This window comes from Lathyrus oleraceus, chromosome 3, assembly GCF_024323335.1.
Source record: "Lathyrus oleraceus cultivar Zhongwan6 chromosome 3, CAAS_Psat_ZW6_1.0, whole genome shotgun sequence".
Lineage (NCBI taxonomy): Eukaryota > Viridiplantae > Streptophyta > Magnoliopsida > Fabales > Fabaceae > Lathyrus > Lathyrus oleraceus.
Genome location: NC_066581.1, coordinates 340,740,053 through 340,750,935, shown reverse-complemented (window position 1 = coordinate 340,750,935; position 10,883 = coordinate 340,740,053). Strand labels below are relative to the sequence as shown.

Genomic DNA, 10,883 nt, shown 5'->3' with positions numbered 1-10,883 from the left:
CAGAATTTTGTAAATGGTCTTTGGATGAAGACTAAGCAACTCATTGACACAGCAGCTGGGTGGCTCAACCAACTTTACAACAGCCACTGGTATTAAAAAGATTATCGAAGCCATTGCAGCCAATTAGCACCTGGAGTTGTATGACCGCAGTGTTAGTCAACCCGAAGGGATAATTGACCTGAAATTGGCAAATCAAGTGGTGAAGATGGAAAATCAAATAGCAACTGAAGTAGAAAGAAGACTGAAGAAGATGGCTATCGATACTCAAACTGTGGCACAAGTTCAACCGGTTCAACCAACGCAAGCTAGTAATTGTGAAATTTGTGGAGGACCTCATCTTACTGCACATTGCGTTGCAACCGCACAACAAATTGAGGAGATCAAGTTTCTAAGGCAGAACAACCCTTATTCAAATACATACAATCCGGGTTGGAAAAACCATCCAAATTTCTCATGGAAGGATCAACAAGGACATGTGCAGAACCAACCACAGCAACAACAATTTCGACCTCAGCAACAACAACCATATCAACAACCTCAACAACAGTTTCAGCAACAGGTACCAAGAAAAGCTGATTGGGAGCTTGCCATTGAAAAGATGGCCGCTCAAAGCTCTCAATTTCAAGAAGAGACTCGAAGTTATTTAAAAAACACAGGTGCTTCAATTAAGAATCTTGAAATACAGATGAGTCAGATAGCCCAACAACTAGCGGGTTCTCAACAACAAGGCGTGTTACCAAGTTCTACGGTTACTAATCCAAGAGAAAATAATCATGTGAATGCGGTGACCACAAGGAATGGTAAGTCGAAAGAAGTACCTGAGAAGAGTTCTGAAGAAGAAGACTTATTGCTTGAAGTTGATCTAGAGATAAAAGAAAATGAGGTCGCAAATGAAGAGGTCACTAGTGATGAAAGAGTGGTCAAAGACAAAGTTATTGATCCAAAACCGGCCGTCAAACTGCCATACCCAACAAGAAATAAGAAGAAAGGGCAGCATGAGAAAAACTTTGAGAAGTTCTTGGAGATGTTTAAAAAGCTTGAGCTAAACATTCCGTTCTTGGAGGCGCTTGAGCAAATGCCTACCTACGCAAAGTTCATGAAAGACATCATCTCGAAGAAGCGGACCATAGAGACTAACCCGATCATTCTAACGGAAACTTGTAGTGCCATTTTGCAGGGTATGAAGGTTCCGGTGAAGAAGAAGGATCGAGGTTCTGTAACTATTCCTTGTACCATTGGAGATAGATCCTTCAAGAAAGCTCTAATTTATTTGGGAGCGAGTGTAAGTCTTATGCCGCTGTCCATCTATAAGAGGTTGGGGATAGGAAAAATTCAAGATACAAGAATGACACTCCAATTTGCTGACCACTCTGTGAAGAGACCTTATGGGATAGTAGAAGATGTGCTTGTGAAGATCGACAAGTTTGTGTTTCCAGTGGATTTTGTCATTTTGGAAATGCCGGAAGATGAAGAGATACCAATCATTTTAGGGAGACCATTTTTAGAGACCGGGAGATGTTTGATCGACATAGAAGAAGGCACGATGACTCTGAAAGTGTATGATGAAGAGTTAAAAATTGATGTGCGAAACACCATGAAGTACAAGGATGAGGTTGCCACTAGTCAACATATTGAGACAATCGATCAAATATGTGAAAAGGAAAATAGCTTGACAACATAAAAATTACCCTTGTAAAGGGTGTTGAGCTAATCAATTTTTAATGAAAAGGAAGTAGTTAACGAGAAAGATATGGAAGTATTAGCCATGATGGAAGCATCACAACCTTTTAAAGGGTATCGACACAACCGGTGGGAAGATTTAAGGCAACCCTTAGTGGAAGAAAAGAAAGATGAACAAAAGAAGGGGACCGAATTGAAACAACTACCGGAAAACCTCAAATATGTCTTCCTAGACACAGAGAGTAAGTGCCCGGCCATCATAAGTTCACATCTAGAAGTTCTTCAGGAAAATAAGCTTGTCAAAGTTTTAAAAAAACATAAGAGTGCTATTGGCTGGTCTATTGAAGATTTGAAGGGAATAAACCCTACAATATGCATGCACAAAATTCTCATGGAAGATGATCACAAGCCGGTTGTCCAACCTCAGCGACGACTTAACCCAACAATGAAGGAAGTGGTCAGAAAAGAGGTGGTTAAACTGTTGGATGTAGGGATGATTTATCCCATATCTGATAGTTCGTGGGTAAGTCCAGTTCATGTGGTGCCAAAGAAAGGTGGAACTACTGTGATAAAAAATGAGAAGAACGAGTTGATACCAACAAGGACAGTCACTGGTTGGCGGGTATGCATCGACTATAGAAGACTGAATCTTGCCACCAGGAAGGACCATTTTCCCTTACCATTCATTGATCAGATGTTGGAAAGGTTAGCCGGTCATGACTATTATTGCTTCCTCGATGGCTACTCGGGATACAATCAGATAGCTGTTGCACCAGAGGATCAGGAGAAGACCGTATTTACATGCCCTTTTGGTATTTTTGCCTACAGAAGAATGCCATTCGGGTTATGTAATGCACCAGCAACTTTTCAGAGATGCATGCAATCAATCTTTGCAGATATGCTTGAGAAGCATATGGAAGTCTTCATGGATGATTTCTCAGTTTTTGGTAAGTCCTTCGATAATTGCTTGACTAACCTTGCTCTGGTGTTAGGAAGGTGCCAACAAACAAATCTTATCCTGAACTGGGAGAAGTGTCACTTCATGGTACGTGAAGGGATAGTCTTGGGTCACAAAATTTCCTACAAAGGAATAGAAGTGGACAAAGCAAAGATTGAAGTCATCTCAAAGCTTCCCCCACCGATGAATGAAAAAGGTATTAGAAGTTTCTTAGGGCATGCGGGTTTTTACCGTAGGTTCATAAGAGATTTCTCTAAAATAGCAAAACCCTTAACGACTCTTTTAGTTAAGGATAATACCTTTGTTTTTGATAAAGAGTGTGTTGTGGCGTTTGAAACACTAAAGCAAAAATTAGTATCAGCACCTATTGTTGTAGCCCCGGACTGGTCTCTTCCTTTTGAGATAATGTGTGATGCAAGTGATGTTGCAGTGGGGGCAGTTCTTGGGCAGCGTCGAGAAAAATTGTTACATGTCATTTATTATGCTAGTCATGTGTTGAACCCCGCACATATGAATTATGCGACGACTGAAAAGGAGTTGTTAGCCGTAGTGTACGCCTTTGATAAATTCAGGCAATATCTGCTGGGTTCTAGAGTCATTGTGTATACTGACCATGCTGCTTTGAAGTATCTTTTTGCTAAACAGGACTCTAAGCCAAGACTTCTTAGGTGGATCTTACTCCTTCAAGAGTTTGATGTGGAGATTCGTGACAAGAAAGGATGTGAAAACACTGTTGCCGATCACCTCTCCCGAATATCACCTATCGAAGAGACAGAAGACAAGCGTCCAATAAAGGACGAGTTCGTCGATGAACATATCCTCGCTATCAACGGAGTGCCTTGGTTTGCCGATTATGCAAACTATCTGGTCGGTGGGGTAATCCCCGATGATTTTGATGCTAACAAGAAGAAAAAGTTTGTGCATGATTGCAGGTTCTACTTGTGGGACGATCCTTTCTTGTATAAGAGAGGAGTGGATGGACTTATCAGGAGATGTGTTCCAGAGGAGGAACAAAGGGATGTGTTGAAAGCATGCCACGACTCCGACTATGGAGGACACTTTAGTGGTGACAGAACCGCCGCCAAAGTTCTCCAATCTGGGTTATACTGGCCAACTTTATTCAAAGATGCTCAACAAATAATTAAAGAGTGCGACAAATGCCAGAGAACGGGCAACATCTCAAAAAGAAATCAGATGCCCCAAAATGCCATGTTAGAAGTTGAACTCTTTGATGTGTGGGGTATCGATTTCATGGGTCCCTTCCCACCATCTTTTGGGAAGCAGTACATCTTAGTGGCGGTGGATTATGTCTCAAAGTGGGTGGAGACCGTGGCCCTACCAACTAATGATGCTCGAGTGGTGATTAGGTTTCTAAAGGATACTATCTTTGCTAGGTTCGGAGTACCAAGAGCTTTAATAAGTGATGAAGGAACACATTTTCTGAATCATCTAATGGAGAAGCTCCTCTTGAAATATAATGTGAAGCATCGAATTGCGACTCCGTACCACCCTCAAACTAGTGGGCAGGTGGAAGTGTCAAACAAGCAACTCAAACAAATCCTTGAAAAGACTGTAAACTCATCCCGCAAGGATTGGGCAAGCAAGTTGGATGATGCACTTTGGGCTTACCGAACGGCTTTCAAAACGCCAATTGGTATGTCACCGTACCAGTTAGTTTACGGCAAGGCATGCCATCTGCCGCTTGAATTAGAACACAAGGCATTTTGGGCTTCAAAATTTTTGAATATGGATTTATCCAAGGCAGGAAGTTCTCGGATCCTTCAGCTCCACGGATTAGAAGAATTTTGGAATCGTGCGTATGAGAATGCTAAGGTCTATAAAGACCAAACAAAGAAATGGCATGATAAAAGGATAGTGAAAAAAGAGTTTTATGAAGGACAACTGGTCCTTTTGTATAATTCTCGATTAAAGTTATTCCCTGGGAAGTTGAAATCCAAATGGTCAGGCCCGTTTGTTGTTCACAAAGTTTTCCCTCATGGAGCGATTGAATTAAAGAATCAAGCAAACGGGGATACATTCAAAGTCAACGGTCAGAGGTTAAAGCCGTATTACCAAGGACAAGAAATTGGTCAAATACATGTTGCTCGTCTCACAGGATGAGAGGAACAACCGTCGAGCCATGCGACGTTAAACGAAGCGCTTCGTGGGAGGCAACCCACGAGTTTTCAATTTTTCTCTCTAATGGTTTTTTGTGTGTTTCTATTTTTTTGTTTGAGTTTGAATGTTTGTAGGTAAGAGCAGTGTGTTACTGGTGAAGGTGAAAAATTCGAATGGGGTAACAACTAAGGTGTTCAACTGTGGACGTGTAAAGAGAAAAATGCAAGACAAAACAAGGCAACACGGCCGGCCGTGTGGGCTAGCATGGGCCGTGTTGCAGTGCGTACCATTTTCCCCATACATTTTCCAGAGGAGCAACACGGGTAGCCGTGTGTGCCAACACGGGGCGTGTTGCATGCTTACATTTTTCCCTTACATTTTCCAGGGGTGCAACACGGCCGGCCGTGTGGTCTAGCACGGGTCGTGTTGCAGTGCGTAACTCAGATTTTTTTTTAAAATTTAGAGACGTTGGAGTGGGGCCCACACGTCTTTAAATACCTTTTACCTCTCCCCCACTCACTTTTCAGCCACTTCATCTCCTCCAACCATATTTTTCTCTCATATCTCTTAAACTCCATAACCACCTTCACCTTAAACCTCATATTTCATCATCATCCAACCATTGTTTTTCAAAGTTCCTTCACAAAAGTTGGGCCGTTTCTCGCACTCTACACCGTGACGGTATTATTTTTCTCTATCTCCACTATTTTTTCTGCTAACTTTTTCAGGTGACCATTATGCCCCCGAAAAGAGCCGACCGAGGAAAGGTCGTGGTAGAGACCTCAAGACCGAGACAAAGGTCCCGGAGGATGCCAAATGCACACGGAATCATTTTTGAGGATGATGATAATGTTGAAAGGTACAAGACTCACCTTAAAAGGAAGCTTGTACCTACAAGGTATGTTTGTGATGATACTATGAGTGCTTTAGGAATTCTAGATGATGTATCTCAAATGTTCCACAATTTAGGTATTTTTGAATTTATGCATGCTGATGTGCCTTCCTATGAACGCATCACTCTAGAGTTCCTAAGCACTGTTAAATTTAAATTGGAAAAGAATTGGACTGGTCATGTTTATGAATATTTTGGTACTATGAGTTTCTGACTTTATAACGAAGATTATTTGATGTCGGTTATTCAGCTTGGGCAATGCCTCCGGTTACCTTTGGTAGGATCCGGGGCAGTGCCAAATGACTTTTCTGAAGGTTCCTTTTGGTCCTCTATTACAGGTTTACCACAGTACGAACCCCGGAGTGCAAAGGCATCATGGATTCAAAACCCGTGCTTCCGATATGCTCAAAAAGGGTTAGCATTCACCTTGTTCGGACGAGGAGATAGTACAGGTGTAGCGGCAAAGCGGGAGTTATTTTTTATGCATGCCATGGTTAATGAGGAACCAGTGAATGTGGCGGCATTCGCCGCCGACCATTTAGGTACCATGGGGCGTGCCAGCTCAGGAGCCATTTCTGTGGGTGGTATGATAACACAAATTGCTGACTGGTGTGGGTGTAGGCCGGTGTTGGACGGAGAGACCCCGATGCAGGCGTTGGGTAAGCTTGACCTCAATGCCCTGTGCACGCAAGGAATGCTCGAACAAAGCCGTCATGGGTATGTGTTGGTAAGCCGGACACGCCGTCTGTTCCGCTTACCGAACACTGATAAAACTAATGTTGATAACAATGAGAATTGGTTGTATACTTCTGTTAACCCCGAAGAGGCGGGAGAAGATGATTTTCGTGCAGGTGAAACGATGGAGGAAGATGCACCGGCAAAGGAGAGGGGTGTTCCTCACCCTCACACCTCTCACCACCGAGGTATGGGAGCCTCCTCTGCTGGATGGACACCCATGGACATGGATCAGTTCCTTGTCGAGCAGGCTCGCCAGGGAGCGGAGATGATCGGATCGTGACAGAGCAGCTCCGTCAAGGGGCTGCCATTGATGATATTCAAAGGATGATGCAACAGATGATGTTGCAATTTCCACAGCACCCTCCTCCGCAGTAGGCACTGTAAGTCCCTCTTGCATTTGGGTTTAAACATTGGGGTCAATGTTTAGTTCAAGTGTGGGGGGGGGGGGGGGTTCCTTTCATTGTTTTTAATTTATTTTCCGTTTTTGGTTTTTCATTTTTTTAAGTTAACTTTGATTTCTTTTATTTTCAACTGTTTGGATGTTGGGTTACAGATTGATGGATAAAAACCAGAGGCGTGATGGAAGGATGGTTAGTGCATGAAAGACACAACCCGAACTTACTCTCCCGAGGCACCCTGGAAATTTATGCAGCCGAAGAAAAACTATTGTTGGACACAGTGGGATGAAAGCTGGATTGAGATAGAAGTATGGTACACCTGAACCAAAAAGAAGCTACATTACACAGAGAGTGCTTTGGAACCTGCAAGTTTACCCCACATGGTGAGATTACAAAAAGCCAAATACTAAGAGATCATCATGAGAGTTAATCCAGGTATGACTCTATCGCTCTGGTTTTGCGTACGTTCTACTAACATAGCACTGCATTATGACACACACTGAGGCACATTTTTGTTGTTTAACCTCGAGCCTTTCCAGCCACCCTTGTACGTTTTATCCGTTGCGAACCCCTTTTGAGCCTTTAACCATTTTGTTTGTTTGTAAACCACTTATGTTACCCTATGGCCAGAAAAAGAAAAAAATATAATAATCTCTTCTACCCTTGCTCGGCATAAATGTTGTGGATTTTGGAAACTGTGTTGAATTCTAAGTTTGGGGTGGTAAATCTAATACAAAAGGGACAAGTGTGCGAAAAATTGTTACAAGAAAAGAGAAAAGAAAAAAAAAATTGGAGGCTTTTTGAATGCTCCGGAAAAAGAAAAAAAAAAGAGAAAAGAAAAATAGAACTCATAAAAACGCACCTGTCCCAATTAAACGACTTGATTACATTTGAAATACTCAATCAGTTGAGTAAAGTTAAATAGTCGATGTCGAACTCCTTTATATCAAAAAGGCACAGGTACGAGAAAAATAACATGAGTGCCGAGCCCAAAAACCCCTTGTGTATCTGTTTGTTGTTTATCCCACCTGTCCTAAGCCCCGTTACAACCCTAAGTCCTCCTAAAGTGTGTGAATTATGTTTGTGCAATAGAAGTAGAATTTATTCAAAAGCTAAGAGTCGATATTGCATATACTGAGTCTTTAGTGCTAACCCTGAGAGATTGTGTGAGATGTATGAAAAGCTTGCAGGTAAAGAGGTGCTGGACTGTGAGGTGTAGCGGATAGTGCGGATCGGGTGGCCAACATCTTGACCATGAAGGTAGGAAACTCGGTGCGAATAACATCGGCTGTATAGTGGTGAAAAGGAATTCTGGGGTGACCTCTGTTTGTTGTCTCTTGCATCACTTGAGGACAAGCAATGAGATAAGTTTGGGGTTGTGATCGGTCACCATTTTACTTGATTTTCATCATGTTCTCGGCCAAAATTCATCAATGTGGTAACCCTTTATTTTGAGTTTTAGTGTTTGAGTTTTAAGTATTTCATATTTGAGTAGTTTTATGATTATTTTGCTTTTGGTGTTAATTTAAGTTTTTAGATGCGTTTGATGTCGTTTCCATGGTATTGTGCATGTTTCAGAAGTAGTTGAAGAGTCGGAAGTGCCAAGGCAATAATGGAAGAGTTAAAGAAAAAATAAAAAATATAATAAAAAAAATCCTGGAGCCAAACACGGCCCGTGTCTCCTGACACGGCCCGTGCTGCAAGCTCAACTTCTTCCCATACAAAAACCAGAGAGCCAACACGGCCGGCCGTGTTGCTTGGCACGGCCCGTGTTGGCTGGCGCGCTGAATTTTTCAGATTTCCTATTTTCACTCATGAAGTGATCCCGAAGGGCAATTTTGACTTTTTGGCTTGGTTGTAATGTGTACTGTACTATTTAGACCTAATAAGAGAAGAGAAAAAGGGGACTAGGAAGAAAAGAAGAGCAATCAAGGTTTTTGGAGAACGGAGATCATCAAGCGCGGAAGCAATTGAAGATCGAAGCTATCCAATCTCTTGTAATGTTTAACCTTACATTTGTACTTTCTTTGAATATTATGATGAGCTAAACCCCCCCGATGCTAGGGGGTGTCCCTGAATTGCTTTTGTAATGAACCTTTTTCCTACAATTTTATGAATGTTTATGTTTTTATGAAGTCAATTTGTTATAACACGAGTGTAATGCTTGCCGTATTGGAAAATTAGGTATTGAATTGGAGGTAAAGGAGGTCTGACAAATCCCTTTATCACTATGTGTATAATAACATCGCTAATTTCTCTTAGGAATGAGGATCTAATAGTGATGATGGGAAATTCTTGATATTCATACATGGGATTAATATTCTTTTGAATGGCTAAGGAATTGGGATTTAAAATTGAATGTTAATGGTTTCTGGCTAAGGAATTAGGGGAAACTACTCTTGAGAATCATATTGAATCATTCTAACATAGATGTCATAAAATAAGGATTAAGTTTATTTCAGAGCAATTCATACACCCCGGACCTAGCATGCTTAACTTTTCTGCATTCAAAATTCTCTATTTTTCCTTTATATTTTACAGAGCAAATTCACTCTTCACTTACCAACCAAAGGTTCTTTTGTTCAATTGAATCATTACCAACACTGATAGTTCCTACGCAGTCCTCGAGATCGATACTCAGGATAATTCCTTTTCATTATTACATCGGTAAAAATAGTACACTTGCTATTTTCCCGATCACATCCTCCATAAGTATTTTTTCTCTCATCAACATTAATCCAAAAGTTATCAGTCAAGGCGTTCTTCACATTATTAGGTTCAGACTTTGAGACAAAGCAAGCATTGTATATTACATCTCTGGATCTAGTGGTGATCCCTTCATTAATATTTCCAATAATGAGTTCCTTTGGATGATCTTTCTGAATTCTGATATAGGGACCTTTGTTGGCTTGAGAGTTATCTGATTTAGTCCTTGTTGGCTCAATGTTAGACTCAATGTCTTCCATATTTTCTAAAGCATCAGGCTACTGTGATGATGTTCCAACATCTTCATCGACATCAGTCCCTTTTACAATAATTGAATCATCAACCACAACATTAATGGATTCCATCATTCCCTTGGTTCTAGAGTTAAATACCCTCTAAGCACTGTTGTTTGCAGAGTAACCAAGAGATATCCCTTTAAGATTCAGATGTCCAGGCTTCTGGTGCCATAACTTGACTTCATCTTCCTTGGACATTATGCATGTGGAAAAACAAGTAGTTTCTTGTGGTATCCATAAATAGAAATTATCTTTAGATCTAATTCCTCTCATAAAAACATCATTTTTCTCATTTGTAACCAAACATTCTGACTTGGTGAAATTGACTTTTAAACCTTGATCATATAACTGACTAATGCTGATGAGATTTGCAGTCAATCCTTTCACAAGCAGAATATTATCTAGTCTAGGAAGACAAGTGCAACTTTCCTATACCCTTGATTTCACCAAATACTTCTTGACCCCTATCACGTGTCTTAAACAACCACTGTCAAAGTACCAATCTTGTCTAGATGAAGCTCTAAGAGAAGTATGGGTTATAAGACTAGAGATAACAACCTTAGGTTTCCATTCCTTTCTAGTTTTAATCATTACATGATTAGCCCTAGGATATGTTGGATATTTTGGATAACCATATAGTATGTAGCATAAAGGTTTTATATGTCCATATTTACCATAGTAATGACATTTCCAAGGCAAATATTAGTTGAGATATGATTATCTTCTTCTCTTATCCTATCTTACACACCTCTTCACTTCTGACACGAAGCTCTTTGTATGAAGAAACCAATTTTTCATAAGAGACATCATCATCACAATAATCTTCATCAAATTCATATTTGTCAATGAAAGTTATAACATGCTTATCATTTTCATCATCAGTTTCACCTTTAGAATCATCAGACCAAGAAATAGACAAGCCCTTCTTTTGTTTCTTGAGATACATGGGACATTCTGATATAATGTGATTAAAACCCTCACACTCATGACACTGAATACTTTTCCTTGATTGGGCTTTTCTTCTGTTCTTGCTTTTCTTTGAGAATCATTGCTTTTACTGATGTCAAATGACATGTTCTTGACATCAGGTCTTGACT

At 40.7% G+C, this 10,883-nt stretch overlaps 1 protein-coding gene across 1 annotated transcript; it reads left to right on the top strand.

The window, feature by feature from the left end:
• The first annotated feature begins 205 nt into the window (after positions 1-205).
• On the top strand, positions 206-1,681 carry LOC127131181 (uncharacterized). Its single transcript, XM_051060115.1, has one exon. It carries the CDS (start codon positions 206-208, stop codon positions 1,679-1,681), a length of 1,476 nt encoding a protein of 491 aa, XP_050916072.1.
• The last annotated feature ends 9,202 nt before the right edge of the window (positions 1,682-10,883 follow it).